The 19,515-nt window shown below is 44.3% G+C and overlaps 1 protein-coding gene across 6 annotated transcripts in view; it reads left to right on the forward strand.

The window, feature by feature from the left end:
• Positions 1-3,527: 3,527 nt before the first annotated feature.
• Positions 3,528-19,515, forward strand: part of fbrsl1 (fibrosin-like 1) — a 250,529-nt gene continuing 234,541 nt past the window's right edge. For all 6 annotated transcript variants that reach the window (XM_076104290.1, XM_076104286.1, XM_076104287.1 and 3 more), the window contains exon 1: positions 3,528-4,250. In XM_076104290.1, coding sequence (XP_075960405.1) covers positions 3,948-4,250 — 303 coding nt within the window. In that variant the 5' untranslated portion in view covers positions 3,528-3,947. The remainder of the gene's footprint in view (positions 4,251-19,515) is intronic.

The raw sequence follows: 19,515 nt of genomic DNA on the forward strand, positions 1-19,515 counted from the left end.
TACCTAAAGACAGCTGAGCGATGGCTTCCACAAGTGGTGAATGTACTCCTAATATACTGACTGTGCACAAATGATGTTGTGAGACCAACAGAATTTATTTTCTTCACAACTGCAGGGATTTGTGTCTTACAGCTGTCTTGTGTTCTAGTGTGAAATCCAGGCTTATTGATTTCCGTGGGCCTATATTCTCAAAGGATACGGTGTGTACGGTACTTGAGGAGAATTCCTTTTTTTTTTTTTTTTTGTTATCGCTTGAATCAGATCCTTCACCTCTCAATCCCATGTCTGCACCACACAGTATACTCTTCAAATTATCTCAATGGAAAACAACCCTTTTAAACAAGAGGCACCTTGACCCCACCGACATCAAATTAACTCTTATCGTGGCGGCAGAGGCAGAGGAAAAAACAATTCTGACGCTTAAACATCATAAAAGCATGACAGGCTCCCTTCCCCTTTGCTCCCAGCACAGCCGGGGCTAAGCGTTTCAAAGAGACTAGTGTTTGAATGACTGGGATGTGGGAGCTCAGAGTCTGTAGCTATGGATTAAGCTCACAGCAAATAGTAGCATGGAAGAAACAGAGGTAATCTCTTCCCTCTCCTCCACGGCCCTCTCACCATACCTGTTCCCCCCCCCCCTTTTTTTAATCTTCTTACTGAATTAGTTCTTGCAAAGCTGCTCAAACAGAGAGGGGTTTATTCACAATGGTTACAGAGGTTAAAGTAACATGAAAACGATACCGTCTCAAGTTCCCGTGAGGTCCATTTGCCCAAAGATTGATGCGCCGCTCACCTGGTTATTGTTCTCCAAAGCAACATACAGGTAGAATACATTTTGCTGCCATCCACAGATTTGCTGCTTAAATGAAAAGTACATGAGGGCATTCTTAGTTACGGGCCTGGAACGGCAGCCAGTTGCGAGCAGCGACCAAGTGTAACATTTTGGTACTTGCGTATAGATTACATAGTGTAACCTGACACAGCAGCATGTCATAAAAACGTCACCGTACTCACTCACTCAATGCAGTCTCTGGTTTAATCACCGACAGTGCTCAGGGTAATTTACCCTGCAGCGCACCGTATTTGCATAAAAGTAGTTTCGTTTTTGCATTTTGATGCATTGCCTTGCAGTTTCACAGAAGATTCTCGGCATAAAAGGACATTCCCACACCTGAACCGCCGCACTGACTGCCTAAATATTTCAGTCTGGCTCTCGCTGCTTTGCTTTCACTGCCTTCTGTACTGTGAAGATCAAATAATGAGCCAGAGGATTCTTATATGCAATATTTCACACTGGCTGAATATTGTAATTTGTCTTTCTGCTCGCACACCTCCTTATGACATAATTACCAGTAAGCCTCTGATATCAAGTGTTCATCATCAATGCTTCTCCCCACACGTCTCCATCTGACTCTTAGTAATGAGAAGTGCAAACAGGCATGGTGTAGTTCATAGGCAGCTTACTAGATAGCCAACAGGATGAGCTGCTGACTCAATAGGCTACGGTGCTTATTATGAGCATGTTGTTGCATCATACAGGCTTTCAATTCACCTCATCATTATTGCATGTCATACGTTGTCATCTTTTCTGTAATTTTCAATTGTTTTTTTGTTGTTGCAACATGCCTTAATCCATCCAGATGCATTCCCTGAGGTTCTGCAACAGTATGTTCTGACCAGACGTTACAGCTTAATAGCTTAATGTATTTTCTCAGCCGAATTTAAAACAATCTTAGAGGGAATTAAACCTGGGATGAAAGATGGCAGGTTCACAGATCCACCGAGCTTCATTTACTCAAGCTCAGAGCGAGAGAGCAAGTTTCCAAGTAAACAAAGTATTATGCAAATACTAACCAGGCGGCTACAAAAGAGCTACAACTTCCCTGACATCTGTAACACGATTATATGTTGTGTAAATTTCCTTTGCAATTTCATTTAAAATGCTATATTTAATCTCCTTAATCTGTATCAACATCATTTTCTAGGTTTATGGTTTCATGTAAGAGTAATGTTGTGAATATGTCGTGTATTGTGGTGTGACAAAGAGGAAGGACAGGAGAAGTCAGAGGGTTTAATCATTTACACATGATGTCTGTTTCATACATTACATTTTCTTCTGCCAAAAAACTGCTTTAGAACAAATACAAAGTCGCATACTGTTGTTTGCAGTCTGGATTTAATCTGGTGTAGTGGTGCCTATCAAGCCAATATAATTTACACCACCATAACCTTATGGCCACATTAAGAACATGTTTTAGATAGTCATAAAGGCGTGAATAAGCGTCCATCTAAGTGTGGGTGGACTTATTATACAATCAGGCCACTCAAACCTATGATGGAAATAATTGTTATACAACACATTGATTATGTCCATGCCCTAATTTCGGCTGAACGAACACAGAGAACCCCCTTGGAACTCCCGAAGGAACCCTTGGATGTCCCCAGACTGCAGATTGGGAAGCGCACCATTGCTGCTCCGGGGTTTTAAAAAGCTGGGGCACAGGGCAAGATATTGCAACCCATATTTCAAATATTTACTGTACACTCCATTCCACTTTGAGTTGTCTGCTGGTGAACTCGGAGTTGGGGGAAGATGTCCAACATGGTCAAAATGGGGAAGATGTCAAAACCTGATAGATGATGTCTGTCTGTGTGTGTGTGTGTGTGTGTGTGTGTGTGTGTGTGTGTGTGTGTGTGCCCTGCATTTATTACCAGTGACAGCACAGTCAGTGGGATAAGCATGATGTGGCATCAGCTCTAGCAGACAGACAGACAGACTCGAATAGTTCCGTGTGTGACAAAGTGTGCCTTACAGTGAGAGTGAATGATGTTTTCCCTTTTTTTTCTTCTTGTTACACCAGTTTCCTTCCTTCCTATGGTAAATTGTAGGCCAGAGGTGGCGGAAATACGTCAGTTATGTGGGTTCTCTGAAGCTTGACTGTGTCTCTTAATTTCGGATGAAGGGAATAAGAGGGGGGGGGGGGGGGGGGGAGGAGGAGATTGTAATCACTCCTGTCGCTTTAAGGACACTTATCAAAGCCTTCTTATGCGAATAGAAAATACCACGAGCCCCTGAGCAACTGAGCAGCAAAGGGACGGACCGGAGTGGATTTAGAGGAAACTCAACATGATCTAAACTGGAATAGACCGCTTCATCGCCTCATGGAGTTTGGCTACACACTGGATGGTTGTCTTATTCGGACGGTTCGGATCATTTGGGGGAATATTGCGCATAAGTAGCTTTCAGACTTGGGATCCTTTTGCCCCTGAAGCGGAGAGAGGGAATATGGTTGTGAAACTCAACGCGTACGGGATTATTCACTCATCCAGCGGCCACGATCGAAAGGCTACGTAGTTGCTCGCGAGGCGTTTTGTTTCGGACGGATAGTATCCAAAGCTCTTTATTTGACAGCCCTGGATCATGGATCGGGGTGGTGGAAAACAACAACGGGCAGCGACATGATTCCCCTGCGCTGTCTGCGGTATGCAGCGAGCTTAGGCTACAACATCGCTTGTTATTATTCCGATGCAACAAAAAGTTACAAAGCGGGTATAATGCGCGGATTGTAACTATTTCGCCGTTTTGCACCTGCTTTCGCGGATACCGCGTCGACATAGCGCAGATTCGTGACAAAATAACGTGTGTATCCGCGTCGCTTTGCTCTCTCTCTATCGCCCGAGTGGGATACCTGAACATTTGCTTATCGTAATGGAGATTGGGGAGGTATATACTCAAGGTCATTGAGTGTTATATGGCTGTATTTGCGTTGTTATTTACACACACGCGCGCGCGGCGCTATCGTCACGTTATAGCGCAGCCTACAATTTGTCCGTCCAGTGTGTGTTACTTGTTATAACGCGGTGCGGCGGAGCGTTCAGGCGAGCAACCTACTGTGGAGTTATATTTTGTATTTTCTCTTTTGACACTGCAAGCTTTCTCGAACAACATGGATGGGAAATTGAAACCGGGTCGGAGATGCCGGACCAAGCGGGAGAGGGTGCGGAGGTTGCGGGAGGCAGGAAGCAGAGACGCCCGCAGCCCCGACCCCAACTCCTCCTGCTCCGACAGGGAGGGACACAGTCCGGGGAGGGACGCCGCCTCCCTGCCCGGTAAAAAGGCGCCGCACCCCGCGGCAGCCGCCAGAGCTCCGCGTCCCCCCCGGCGGAAGAGACGGGAGTCCAGCTCGCAGGAGGAGGATATCATTGATGGATTTGCTATGGCCAGTTTCATCAGCCTGGACCGTCTGGAGGTAGGAAGGAACCGGATCATTACCTGTTTGTTTGTTTGTTTGTTTGTTTGTATGTGTGTGTGTGTGTGTGTGTGTGTGTGTGTGTGTGTGTGTGTGTGTGTGTGTGTGTGTCTGCAGCATTCTTCAACAGTGGAGTGGTTCTCAAAGAGGGGGTCCTTGAGCCCCCCCCCCCCCCCCCCTACTCACTCCAGCAACGTGAGGACTAGTCTAATTTGTCTCTAATTGACTTGAGATGATGCCAATTAGACTGGATTAGGATGACTCCTCTAATCTTCTGATAGTGTATCAGAGATTGTCAGAGGCTCGGCCCCCCCTTCAAGATGTCCCTAATCGAGCCTTGGTCTGATTCTCATCACAATGTTCAAAACTAATCAAAAAACAACCCCAGAACCAATGTTCCCTTATTGGGCTACCTGCTTCATGGATTGGAATGTGTGTCTGTTTGGAGTCCTTGACATGAAACTGTAATCACTGCAGCACACAACTCTGTTACAACTCTGTTACAAGCTGAAGGTTTTGTGAATGAGATGTTAATCATCGGCAGCATACGGTTTGTTGGGGAAACTAAACAGGTGCTGCTGTGTCAGCCACGGCTCTGGCTTTGGAAGTTCTGATTCACTGCGAGTCGTCGGTGCACTCTGGACATTTTGCTCTTTGATAAACTGCCATTTATCGGTTACAGGCTGATGCAGCGTGCGCTGATAGCTGTGTTTCTGTCATTACTGTGGGGGTATGTCTGATGTCAGAGGAGTGAGTTTTAGAAACAAAGGAGGTTCTCTCGTGACACCCTCTTATCTCTTTTATCTCATTGTGTTCCAAATGACAAATAAAGCACTGCTGACTGACAAAGCAGAGAGGCAGCAGGCCTGTGTTATTTTTCCATGGCTCATTGTGGGAATGGAAGCACGACTGTAGTTGAAACATAAATCACTAGCTTTGATAAACATAGCTAGCCCACTGAGGTCTGTATATTTTAAGATGATGACCTCATTTGAAAGCCGGTGGATCATACCACGGGCCACCTCATTTCAATGACAACCTCCCATGTGGGCTTAGCAATGGTATTAATCAGCCATGATTGACTCTTGCCTCCTACATAGTGCTTAGTCAGTGTAACGCTTGAATACAGATTTGCAGCAAAATAACTGCATGAAATATAAACCATGCTGTCCACAGATTCACTCACTTCAGCACCTCCCTTCTGTTAACAAGTTTGACCCGAGCGGGTCATCAGTAGTTATATTGCTATTCCATTCAGCTCGGCCCCTCATTGTGCTTAAGAGTGGGCGTGAAAGCAGATAGCGGAGGAATACGAGCAGGGGTGTTAGTGTGAAGTAAGTGTGCGTGAACCGCACCGACAAAGAACTACCGTATTGTGCCCTGTAACTGATGTAAAAAGGATAACAGGCACTGTGCACACAAGTCCCAAAGATAAACTTGTGACTTGTTATGAAATGTGCATTGGAATCTGTGTGTTGTTTCTCGTTCGTATTGATTTGTGCGAGTGCAGCGCCGCCGCGAAGTTGTATTTGTGAGTATTTCTGCCCTTTGTGCTGCGTCGCTGCCACTTCTGACAGCTGCTGACTGTGAAAGACTTTGAGGATGTCATAGCGGCAAAGTGCTTCTCACTGGCATCTTCTGCCGGCACGCCGGTGTCTCTGCTGCTGTCAATTCGGTGTTGCCCTATACTGACTTCGAGGAATATTCTCATGTGTGTGTATTTGATAGATTTAGAGGTACTTTGTGTTTACATGTCTCACATCTGTCCCTGCATACTGTCCTGTTTTGTTGCTGCAGAGCAGGTTGCGTTTCTAAAAAAGGCTTTCTCTTTGGATGCTTCATCATAATAAACAAGCTGCCTCTTCGGGTTTGAGAGGGAAATTAAGTGAAATAATTAATCAATTGTTGTTTTACACATTCCCGAGCAGTAATAGTTTTCTTACACAAGTGCTAAATCAATGTTGAATGAACACAGAGAAAACAGTGCTCTACACAGGAGCTGAGGATTCAAGGCTAAGCAAATGAGGCATGATACGGTTCTGTGTGAAATGATACTCACATGCCAGCCAGCTACTTGTTGGTAATTGGTCTGATTTGCATGCAAATGGGTGCGCTTATTAAATGATGTTGGTGGATTTTGTGCAATTGCATGAGGGAATGTGCACAGGTTTTGTAAGCTTTTGCCTCCTCGCTACTTCCCTGTCGCTGGAGAATGTTGACTTTATACATATGCCATCCGGTTTACTGGTGACAACAATAATCACATTTCTCGGCAGCTAATAAGTTGCATTCCTGTGTGTGAAATGCAGTGTTTGAAATGTGTAACCCACTAGAATGGTGTCATTATTGGTCATGACTCACACTTTCACCTACTGACTGTATGCTTGAGTGAGGCTCATGACCTACGCTACCTGTGCTAATTGCTCATCAATTATGAGGAGGACACAGCGGCGGCGTTTGGCAAGTGAATAGCTCTGACCTATTGCATCATGCTCGTCGGAGCGAGTGTGTGCTTTCCCCCTCCCGACCTCTTCCAAGCGACTGATGACCAGCACGATTGTGTTTATGTCCGGCCCTAAGGTCAGGCTACTGCAGGGCTAGACTGTCATGGTTGCCACCAAATTGGCAACTAATTCCTGGCCTTTGGTTGAATTCAGCTGCGACTACTTTTCAACGTGTATAAAATAGGGACTACAAACAGCAAATTAACCTATGAATAAATATATATATATTTTTACATTTGTTGCATTAGTGATGTTTAAATATTGCTCATGTATGTGAGAGGGGATTCAGCTGTCACAGTCCTAGACTTCAATGCTGAAGGACCAAAAGGTGAATCAGCCCAAAGGTCCAGAAAACCAAAATTTGAAACGGAGAGAACGGATGAAGAAGCAACCAGTGACTTGCTGGATTCACTTCTTAGGGATCTATGGAGAACAGCTGCACTACTGGTATTTTTATTTATTTATTCCAGGATTAGAGGATGGACACGTTAACTGATAACACTTAAGAATATTACTTATATTTACTCTATCTTGTTTCTTCTAATCCCTATTTAAGCCTTTTGCTTTCTAAAGCGCTTGAGGATGAACATGGTTTCATAAAATCCCCGTCACCTTTGGGTTTCTGTCCTCGTCGTTTGATTGTCTATTTCAGTCTATAACTTGTGCACAGCTGCTACTGTCTGTTCGCAAGAGCCCGAGGTTATGGGTTCCTCCAAGAAGCACGTTGGCTCTAAACAAAAATCCGTAGGTGGTTGTTGTTGATATTCCAGCTCTGCGCTGATGGGATCAAGCTCCCTTGATGAAGGCTTAGGCAGTAGGTTGGTCTCGGCCCTGCTCCCGCAACCTGTTTCATTACAGCTGAAAGCAATTTCCAGCCGCGGCCGCATTTGATTATGGCGTGTTTATTTGCTTCGAATCCCAAACGTCTCTCATAGGAAAGCCGCTTACTTACCTGGGCAAATTGACTGTACAAACACAGCCGTCACGAGCGCCTTATCGCGATTAGAGAAATGTTAGGAACGATTCAGTGATGATTCAAAGAGTGTGAGCACGCTCACTCAGTCAGGCAGCTATTGTGGGCTCTTGTAAGCAGAGAAAACCTTGCACGTCCAGTTTGGGTGTTTTTCATATTTCTTTCCTGCAATAAGAAATCAGATCATCAGTTACTACTCCCTTCATTCCTACATTTCTCTTGTTGTTCAAACATTTTTAGAGTAAATGGTGGAATGATGAATACTCGAAAAAGTCGACCTCCTGAAAATGTAAGGTTTTCACCTGACAGCAGTGCTATAAAACAATTACCCGCTGGGGCTTAAACCCTCCAGAAGTCTCCCTCTGGGTATCGAACAAGTGAGCAGATAACAAAATGACACAATTATCCATCTGTCACGGTATTAATAAGATGTTTGATTTGCTCCATTTGCTCTGCGAGTGACGGCAAATCCCCCCTCGTTAATCCACAATCCTTCTGTTCATCTGCTTTAACATGAATTTACAGATTTGTTTGGGTTTTTCGTTCCGCACCATGAGTTTCTAAATTCACTCTTAATGGGGATTTAGGTTTCAGTTGATTTAGTGATATTACAACGGTGTCAAGGGCAGGAATCCGAAAGGCTGGGCATTCCGACAAAAAAGGGGGTTTCATAAATAGAAGCTCTTGATGGGATCTAGACTCCGTCTCCCGGGAAGTTTAGCTAAACATGCTTGCTCTTTTTCTTTATTGCCCTGTTTGACCCACTTGCAGTAATCATCATCTGCCGTTAGCCACTGATCTGCTCTACCTAAGCAATGAGGGGAAATTAAGTCTCTTGCCCTTGGGAAACTTGACATTAGTTGTCAGAGAAGCTGTGAGTTGCTGCTTCCCCCTCTCCACCCATATTTTCCCAGCTGGTACGTGGATGATCAAAGCCAGACACATTCCAGTTACGAGTATGCGTCTCTCTGTTTCATCAAGTGCGCGGATAAAGGCCTCCAAGACTTCTGTTATTTCTGAGGCTTTCCCCTAAAATAGCCGCACTTGCACCGCTACAAGTCCCATCGCATTCATTACTGGGTGTCTCGCTGCTAGCGCTCAGATAGCACCATGTGTTCCTTATTAGTAGTCATTAGTACAACACTCAGGAGCAGTCCTCTGTCAAGTGGCCTGCACTTGTCAGAGCATTACTCGCCAAAGACGATGAATAAACACACTGGTACCACCTGTAGAGAAATGCAATGACGCCTTCAGAGCTTCAGCTAAAATTGATGCTTTGTTGAGGTTAACAGGTGAGACAAGATGTTGGGTAGTTTGTAGATCCCATCTTTTCCCATCTTTTCCTTGTGTTCGGCTCAGTGCTTCTGATTGCCGGTTGGGTAACGCAGTGCAAAGCGATACTGACACTTGAAGCCTCAGCAGTCGTTGCTGTAGTAAGATGTCTTGCTTCCATGGTGAGGCAGCAGATTTGTTGCAGGGGTTGCAGCAATCTTGCTTCGTGTTTGCTCTTTCCCCCCCCCCCCCCCCCCGACAGTGATAGCGCTGTGCATCATATGCCGGCACTGACAAACAACTCCAGCTTTAATTAACAAGGCAACCCCCCCGAGGCTCCGCTGCTCATTGGTTGACGCATCCCACGGAGAGAGCTTTCTTAATGCCAGTGGGACGTCCCCCAGCCCCGGCTCTCTCTAACTGTCACACACTGTAGGCGAAAGCAAGGCTGATAAATGCATGGTCACATTCACAAGCCTTCTCACGCACACACACACACACACACACACACTATAACAGGATTGAACCTCCACTGTGCATCTGTCCAAGCCATCAACCAGTGACCTACATATATCCACCCAAGGAAGGTTCTAGTGTGTTCATGCGGATCTGAAAGCATGGCAATCACTTTGTCAGCCTCCTCTGCAACTACAAAACTAGACTTCTATTCTGAACTGGAGGATTTATGTGTCACAAAATAAAAGTGGAGAAAAATGCTTCAGTTCACAGATTTCTAACAAGTCGAACAAAAAGAGGAGTTGGATGCCAGCTCAGATGTAAGACGTGTGTCAGTTTTCATTACTGATTAATTGGCTGAAGGCTTGTTTTGTCAGACCAACGGTCCGAAATCCAAAGATATTCCATTTATTGTTGAGAAGATTAAGAAAGCAAGCAGATGATCACATTTGAGAAGCTGGAACTAATTCATTTTTGCTTCAAAAATGGCAAACGATTAATACATAAATGGAGTATATCCTAATGTGCAAAGGCACTAGGGATCATTTATCATTTAGAATTGCCAGTGCCAAATGTTGCTAGTCAAGCCCGAGCACGCTGGCGATGTACTTCCCTTCCACCAGTTTTAAAGCCGTTCTGCAGACTGATGCTGATGTTAACCATGTAGGATTTTCAATGTTAAATAAACACGCTTTGAGGAAGGAAATGTGTTAAACACGTTTTTTTAGACTTCAAGGATAAACACTACTTTTGTCTGTTTACAAGAAAGCTCCCCAGTACCTTTTAAATATCCCTGAGCTAAGATGATCTCAGTGAAATGACTGCAAAGTAAGAGATGAGGCCCTTAAGTGACAACTAAATAGAAAATAGTTGTCTTCCTGCTTGAACTGCTAAAAGCTCCATTACTGTCTAACGTTGGCAAAATTGTGATTTAAATCAAATCTAGAAAATGAGTTTGCATGATGCCACCTTTTGGTACTTGACAGTTTTCAAAGTGAGTGGTACAGACACATTTCAGTCAGTAACAAAAAAAAGAAAATACTGAAATGGCACCAGGCAGAAAAGAGATCTATCTGTATTTGCTTCATTTCCAGCCAGCATTGCTGGTATCATGTTTGTAAGGCAGTGGGATAAATGCATGCCGGCCCTGAAGGGTCCTTTTTTGAAACGCTGTCAGTTGTCTATTTTGAGGTATCCCTCCAGCGTCTGAATTCACCAGCGCTACAAAAACCTCAGAATAAGAGCCTCTTTGTTTTCAGGTACAATGACGCACGAGGATTTCCTAAAATGTGCAGACAGTACAACATAGCCGACACATATTAAGTGGCACATAAAAAGCATGTTTGGTAGCTTGTTGCAGGCATATGTATCCATTTCCTGCTTGTCGTCCCGAAGCCGTCTTCCATCTTCCTGTCTCGGTGTTTTCACTGCGGTGAATGACAGGATGTAATTATGCTGTGATTAAGATGCTGTCTCGGAGCTTGCGATGGATTAGGAGCTGCACTGTGAGAAGGTTCCCCGGTAATTATCCACATCTGATTTGTCCCCCCCCCCCCCCCCCCCCCTTTTTCCCTTTCATAACCCCTCTCCGTTCTCTCGACTGCTTGATTAATTTATGTTACTAAACAATGTGAAGAAAAGATATTTCATTTGAGCGGCTTGAGAAAAAGAAATCATCTGGAGATAACTTCATAATAATCGTATTTTGTCATTCAGCTGAGGTATTTTCCAGCCCTGTGATTTTGGTTAATATGTAATAGTGCACTTGGCCACAGGACCTCTGTATGAATGACTAACAGACGCGGGCTGTGAAGGATTTACAACAAAAATAATGAAACCTAAATAGAGAGGGCACTCTTTAAGTGGCTCATTAAGTAATAGCTGTTTTCCTTTTCAGCCGTGTCCTTCACTGACGTACAGCAGACAGAGAGCTCTGAAAGCCTGGCTTGCTTCAAACCTCACTTCACTTGAGACCCTTTTCAACGTTCTGCTCTCATGAGAGTGTAGGTCTGCTGACTTGGAGTGTGTTCGGTAAAAAGTAATAACAATTGTAACAATGCTCTCCTGCAAACCACGGTGAACACAATAAACTGGTTTTGCTTGGCCACGCCACGCTACAGATATTATGTTGAGGAAGTATTTTGGAGATGCTTGCAGTTTTTGGTTTGCCACTAGCAATCACTGTCTTCGACATTAAAGGGCAAGCCAGCCCACATCCCGCTGTCACAATGAAAAACATTAAATGGCCCGTCACTACGACCTCCCTGCACCCAATTGTCTTCATAAAATAAAAGGTTATCGGTGCTGTCAGCAGGTTTCTCATTTTCAGATTGTATCTGCTGTGTGGACATTTATTTTGTGAGCTAACCAACCTACAAAACGAGCTTTTGGCTGTTATCTAGTAAACGTGCATCACAAGCCAGAGTCTATACGCTTGTCTAAAGGTGTCATTTAGGAAATGCCTCTATGTATCATTTTGATGTTTGAAAAGTTAGCGCACATTGCATGTTGTGCTGTTCTCAAAGACCAACGGAGTGAACGCTGCACACTTTATTTTCTAGTCCCGTACATTGTAGCTAGACCGCAGTGGAGCACCGACTGCCAATGCTGATGGATAGTGTAATGAAGCTTTACCATCGGGACAGCATACGGCACTCTTTGTCCTTACACCCTGGAGGGAGACAATCCTCCCCATAAACCCTTTAATGGGGGAAAACATGGAAGAAACCTCAGGAAGAGCAACTGAGGAGGAGGGATTCCTCCCCCAGGACGGACGGAAGTAAACAGTAGATGAAGACCCTAAGTTATACTTTAGGTACATCACGTTCATATTTAGATTTAGTTGTATTGTATATCATAAACTGTGTGTAATATACAGTGCCCAACATCCTTTATTGTGTTATTTTAAGGTTATTTCTTAGCACTCATGGGCTGTACAGTTTACAAAACACTGTTTATTTAACAGTCTATTTAATGAAGTCAACATGTTTCAAGGCCTTAGTATATTGTTATGCCAAGTATGACAACATACAACACTTTCAGACCTGAATAACATCTGGAAAATAGCACATTAGGACACCACTTTAAACAGCTCTGCAAGTAAGACAAGAAAGCAATACTTGCCAGTATTCAAGCTTCTGCAACATGGTAATCTGGCACTCGTAAGTCATCAAAACACTGCAGATTACAAATCAGCCTCCGGTCCATGTGGTCATGTTTTTTAAGGAGGGCCTCGTTTTTCAAAGGCATGACTCACACAGTCGCGACATTGCGCAGCGTCTTGCTGCATGTTTTCTTAATAGATCACTCTTGGTGTGAAAGCAATTAGCGCTAACAGTTGTTGACATGCTCTTCTACTACCGACACTCGCTACCAACACCAGCTCTGAGGGGAATACTCTTTATAGGCCAAGTGATGCTGACAATAATTGCTTCAGCACTCAGCCCTCCGTCTGAAATAAGATACGGTGATATGTTGGTCGGCAATTTATTACAGCTCATTGTTTGTTGGTACGCTGATTGTATTTCACAGCATTTAGCCTTGCCTGTGTGTCTGTGTTTTTATATGTGGGCGCAGGCAAAGCCAAATAAGGACTCTTTCAGGGTTTTATTCGTGATAGCTTTGGCAGCCATGCAACAAGCTGTGGCCAAGATAATAGAGCTTAGATAAGAGGGTGGTTATGCAATGTGGAATTTCTCTCGTTCCCTTTGCCGCTCCTGTTCCATTCGCTGTCTGGGTGACATTTGGCTCTCAACCCTGGGCCGAGCTGCCACACTCAGTCTTTTGTTGTTGAAATGAAGCACCTTGTCGGCCATCCACACGTTGCTCCTTGGGATCTGAATGTCTTTGTAGCGGGTGGAGCATATGAGGATGACTTTGTTATTGTTGACTGACTTACCAGAAGTGCACAAAAACCTAGGGGGGGGGGAGAGAAGTTAACTGCGACTCCCAAAGTGCATTTCATCCAATCACTGAGCTTAGAATGTGTTGTGTGCTCTTCTAACATTACGTTCGTGAGATACATAAATACATTCTGCCGTCTTGGATTCCTTCTCTGTTTTGGACGAAACAATTATGTCGCTGTGTTTTTATTCTCAAGTGTTTTTTCGGCACCGCTCTGATTGTGACCGGCTTCTTCTCAACAGCAACGATGGCTGAGGATGTTGGGTACTGTGGTGTTCTGAACACAACAGGGAAACAAGGCGCTCGTCACATTTTACAACTCTAACTCTATGCGATTGTAATACGATATCATATTTTATTATGACTCTAACTTTTATAGTCGAATTAGAAGAAGTGGAGGCAGTTGGAGCAATGATTCACCCTTGGTTTGAGTGGAGAGTGGGTAGTGGTTTACATGCTGTTTTAGAGGCTTCTTGACTCTGCCAATATTAAATTATAGGGAAGACACTAAACAGCTCTGCAGTCTTAACTGTATTTACTTGGCAAACATACACGGTGTTGCAATTTAGGTCCCTCTATCGATCAAACCTTTGCTTCAGGAAGCAGTTTTTACACCCCAGTCTACCCACAGTTAGTATACGCTTCTGTATAAGATACCATCGGTTTTTAACAGGCTCGACCTGTTGCCAACTCAGACACTCCTCATTTTATGAATCCTCCGAGCATCTATGAAAGTCAATGTTGCGGATGTGTGCTCGGCAGAGTGAGGAGGGAGAATGTGTTTGAAATATAATGGGATATATAATAAGGCATATGTAACATAGTCACTGCAGTAAAACCTGCGAGGGCAAAAAAAAAAAAAAAAGAAGCTCTGTCACCCACAGTGAGATCTGGCTGACAGATCTGCCAAAGAAAAGTATCGTCAGAGAATGTCTCCTCTTCTCTCTCTCCCTGTCCATCTCCCCTCTTTTGAACGCTTTCCTCATATACTGTGCAGACAAGCACGTACATCCGCTGACGACTCCTTCCTTCTGCAGTCCGCAGGTTGTTTACCCCGCAGATCAAAGGCAGTAAAATGCATCTGCTACCCTTTTTTGTAAACAGGCCACACGGCTCATTTCAGAGGGGCCACTTCGTCAGTGCTTCTGACACGAGGACAGGCACCTTAGAATCCGCAGGGCTTTTTACCCAAGGCGTGGAACGAGATCAGAATTACAGACGCGCACGTTTTGGTGCCTGAGCACAAGGCCAGTTGTTGAGTCAATAAAGAAAACAGGCAGCATGTGAGAGCAGGGCGGGGGGGGGGGAACATAAACAGAACTTTGCCAAGCTACTGTTTGCATTCCACATCTCTCGGCTTCGTAGCACAGCAGTTCAAACACGCTATTCATAGCCACACGGAGACTTTTAATAGTAATTAAAAAGTGGATGCTATTGGAACGAGAGGAAACCCTTTAATCACATTAATCCTAATGAGAACACTTAATGCAGGCGCTGAATGAATACGCTTGTGTTAATAACAGTGGCAGGAGTGGTGATAGCATCCTGGAATGTCTGTTCCCCTCCGTTAATCTTTGGGTAAACACGGAGTGCTTGGGCCTTTTGGACTTCCAGTATATCGAATATTGACACAGAATATTGGTGATCAGCAGGTCAGACCACATGAGCTTGGACGTCTATTTTTTTTATCTCTTGGAAGAGCACTGGAGTGTGTTCTGCAAATGTAAGAATGTAAACAAAGGCGAGGAATCATGGTTTAAGCTGATGCAGATGGACATGTGTTTATTGATGGGGGCACATTTCTGTGGCATATTAAACCTATGTTGTGCTTTTGGTAATAAAGAGAGACCGTACTTAAGTTCATTTCCATTGTGTCATTTATCATTATTTAACTGAAAGGATCCGGCTCAAGGATACAACAGCGTGGCCGATGCTCGCCAGGATTGAGCTCAGAGTCGGGGCTGAGGTTCAACCAGGTTCAGACGGAGGGCATCCTGTACTTGACCCCGCTGTCGAACCCTCAGCGAAGGTTTATGTTAGATTACTCAGATTACTAGGTGAGAGGTTGGCATGAAAATGAACAGACTTCATCATTAGAGAAATTGAACCGGCAGGCTAACTATGCCCATTTCTTTAATCAGGGATTTAAGTTCATTTCCCATCGCTGTTTTAAAAGCCACTGACAGTGCATTTTTCTATTTCAATATCCTGGTTCAGCCTCACAGCTGGTACCATTGTTGATTTGCTTGCAGTGATGTTGGTTGGTTACACTGACAATACATCTTGTACATATGCAGGCACCACGCAGACCTATTCTATCGAGAAACACGGAGATGATTTTGGTGTAATTTGAAGACGTTTTTGAAGAGACGGAGGGGAAAATATGCGGTGAACTTTGGTATTTTATGGAACTACTCTGTATAGACCCTGGCACACTTTGCTTTCCATTCCTTTGGTTAATGGACACCTGATGCTACTCCATAAACCATACTGTACTGACTGCAACCAGACGCACATTACTCAGCAAATGTATGCTAGTGTCTCATAAACGTCTGTACATAGATTCATTAATACTCATCTCTACCTTGTTAGCAGATGCTGATGTATGAAAACAAATGCTTGCAGGAATCAAAGCAAATAGACATTGTTACTGAGCAGTGTGGCTCTTTAAGGCCTCAGAATTGATATCAATGTTAGTGTGATACCAGCAAGACTGAACCCCACATCAGTCTGATGATTACATTTAGAGTTTCCGCTCCTCATAGGTCACAGCAGGTAGGGAGGACAAGCCGCGTTGCCTATCTGTAGCTATGCGGGAAGTGAGCATCCACCGCTGCCCCCCAACATAGACTCAAATGATATCCCAACACTTCTCAGCCACTTTGTTATCAGCTCTTAATGAGACACTTTGTGGAAATGAATACCTTCCCTCTCTTCCAGTCAGCCTTCCCCCACGGCTCGCTATCAGTTCTCCAAATGTGCCACTGGAGCGGAGCGTGCACTTAGTGCAGACACACAGAGAGAGACACAATGAGGAAGGTAGAGACTTGGAAAGAAAAGAGAGAGTACAGGGGGTTGTATTCCAGCTTCCTGCTTAATTGCTTCCTGGCACCAGAGGTAAGCTTGTGCTCAGTACATAAATCCTCCTATTTTCATTTATCTGCTCCAGGTGTTGATGAAACAATTCCCCCACTGGATAATCATATTTCCCCTTCCCGCCTGCCAAGACGCTGAGAGGGAGATAGAAGTAACCCCCCCCACCGCGCACCCATGACACAAACTAGATGTGTGTGTGTGTGTGTGTGTGTGTGTGAATTGCTCTCCTTGCCGTTTCAATTTGCACAACAATACACAAAGAGGTGGAAAATGGTTACGCACACTGACAGGCTACACCAAAGCGGTGGTGGGTGTCAGTGTGTGTATACAGGTGAAGGGTGGTGGCACCCAGAACAGAGCAACCAGCCAACACCATTCTGCCAGTCAGCTAGTTAGTAAATCAGTCATTCAGTTAATGAGCCGTTGAGCGACATCATCATATATATATAAAAAAAGTTTCATACATTCCTTTTTTTGTGACTTTTGCTCCATAATTGAACCCGTTCAAATGACACTAAAGTAGAAAATGATTATTATGAACATGAAACTCTTGATTTCTGTCGACTGATGTGGCGTAAAAGCCTTGATTATGACTGTCAGAGCAAGCCTAGTAGCTGCCAGTCATTTGGTAGCCGGTGGCGTTGCCTTTATCAGTTCTGAAGCCTATAAATGTAACTGAGGGTCACATACCTCCAGAGGCCTCTCCAAGCCTCTATAGCTGCAGGCGGTAATGGTAAAAACCAAGGGCAGGCTGGCTTGTGTCTGTGCTGTCGTTGAATAGAGAGCTACTGCTTTGGATCGATGTAAAGGTACAGCATGCCTCCCTGAAGTGCTTTACTTATGACAAAGCGCCTCCGCATACATTGCTTTGGAACATATTGCGGCACCATATTGTGTTATGATGTAACTGTTGACTTTACGGGAAGGTTTATCATTCTCCTCTGCCTCAGACTGTTGACAGGGAGATCTAAGTGTAGGCCAACACCTCCAAAGCTGGACGGGATTCAGGGTCCTGCTCACAAGCACTTTAGCAGCGCACTACCCACTTGACATCGTGTCATGCCGAGAACTTTCATGAACTAGTCTAGTCTTTTGCGCTGGTCTTGTGACCAGATCCATGACAGGAATCTGCAGCAGACAAAAGGGGCAAAGTGAGCTAATGTATGTTTTCGGGGTCCTTCGGCAAAACAGCAGGCATTGTTTGCAGTAGAAGGCACAATGGCGTTTCTGTTCAAAACCAGCACAAGTGAAAGCTTGTCAGAGCAGAGGAAAGTGAGGGTGAAAAGACAGGGGGGGGGGGGAGGGGGAGAAAAGCACGTGCTCACAAAAGCAACCTGTTAGAGAGCTGGCTCTGGTTATCTAACCTGCAAGGCACTGCTGTATAGTAAACCGTGTGGGCAGTTTTGGATCATAGTGTTTTCTAGTTTCCTTTCTTGTTAACTTTTCTCACCCTTTAAACCGATCTTCAATGCTCTCGATAGAAAAAGTACTCTGAAGTCTATAGTTTGTGCTAATAAGACCGTTGGACCCGTGTTGACATCTTACTAAAAACTGCTGCTACGCTACTTAATGCATCGGTACTCGGTATCAGTGTTGGGACTGAACAAGTTGGATCGAAGGAAAGGGAGGTTATGGAGAACCAGGACTAAGCAGGGTGTAGGCTGTCAGACCACTTCTGCAGTCAAATGAGAGGTTTTTTTAAAGGGACTCTGGAGCTTGGAAACACTGCCACTTTGTTCCGCAGGGAACGCCAACATCAACACAAAATGAAAGTTCCTTGCAATAGCGTCTACTCTTTCTGCTCGTACATCCCCCGAAATGCTACACTGTGTCCCTTTAATGGACTCCGTTGAAGGTATTGTGGAAAAAGTGAAATCCCACCTGAAACAACGTTAAAGCTGTGTGACCTCATAATATTCTGGAGGAAATATGGACGAGAGTCAGATGCCACAGTGGTGATGGATACAAGTTTTCTTTGCTGCTGCACAGCATCGTTTTTAGATTTTACATTTCAGAATGAATTGCTACAGCTTAAAGATGCACAGCAGTGATTTGAATATTCTATTTTGTGTCATTGTAAATCCCAGAGCATCCCAGGTATGACTAGTATGAGTAAAATGTATCATTAAAGGTATAATTTCTACTCTCCTGTAGCATAATATAACACAAATATCAGCAGGGGTTGCTGCATGTTAATAAGTGAAACAAGATAAACAGCTTTCAGTGCTCCGTCAGCAGTTATTTCAGCTGTTTATTTGCAGGCTCTTTAGCAGTCATGCTGCTTACAGTCACAGTCCTTTTTGTCTCTTGCTCTTTAGCATAAAGTCTGTCAGACAGGCTGAGTTGGTAAACCTGGCGTCAAGTTAAATGATTTCTGCTGGTACAGTTACCACTTTCGGCCGCCCGTTAGCACGCAAAGCTGCCTCATTCAGGTTCAGTTCCAGCTGGTATGAGAAATACAAACCGCATGGCATCACACAGTATCTCTTTCTGGAAGCATATACGTAACACAAGGACAGTCTGATTCAAGCAGTATGGCAGTTGTTGTGGTCAATATAGCGATTGAAGTTTAATCATTGTTAGAATTACCAGAGTCTGGTCAGGAGTCGCTCCTATGGTGGAAATGCTGCCTGCTTGCTCTGCTGCTTGTGTATGTGGTGGGTCTAAGAGGCAGCCTGTCAAAGTTAATCAGCCCTCAACGACCGGCTAAAAACAGCCATCCTGACAGCACTGTGGTTCTCACACACACACACACACACACACAAAGGCAAACACGCTGATGCTCACGAACTGCATGTAGAAAGGGGAAACAAACGTGTTGTGAAAGACTTTTCTTCCGCCGGCAAGTTGTTGTTGGAGGCTTGGTTAATAGTGAGCAAAACAAATGTGACTTTTGTTGTAAAAATTGTTATGATATATCATAATTAATCATTATATGCCAAACTAAATGTATGTGTGTGTGTACAGTGCAAACGGTAATAATTTAGTTGGGGAGTTACACTAAATATATCAAAATGTGCTAAATGCCTAAAATATATAATGTGAAGGGAGAACAAGGAGA

The sequence above is a fragment of the Anarhichas minor genome, unplaced genomic scaffold, assembly GCF_050575085.1.
Source record: "Anarhichas minor isolate MPS153535 unplaced genomic scaffold, ASM5057508v1 ptg000030l, whole genome shotgun sequence".
Lineage (NCBI taxonomy): Eukaryota > Metazoa > Chordata > Actinopteri > Perciformes > Anarhichadidae > Anarhichas > Anarhichas minor.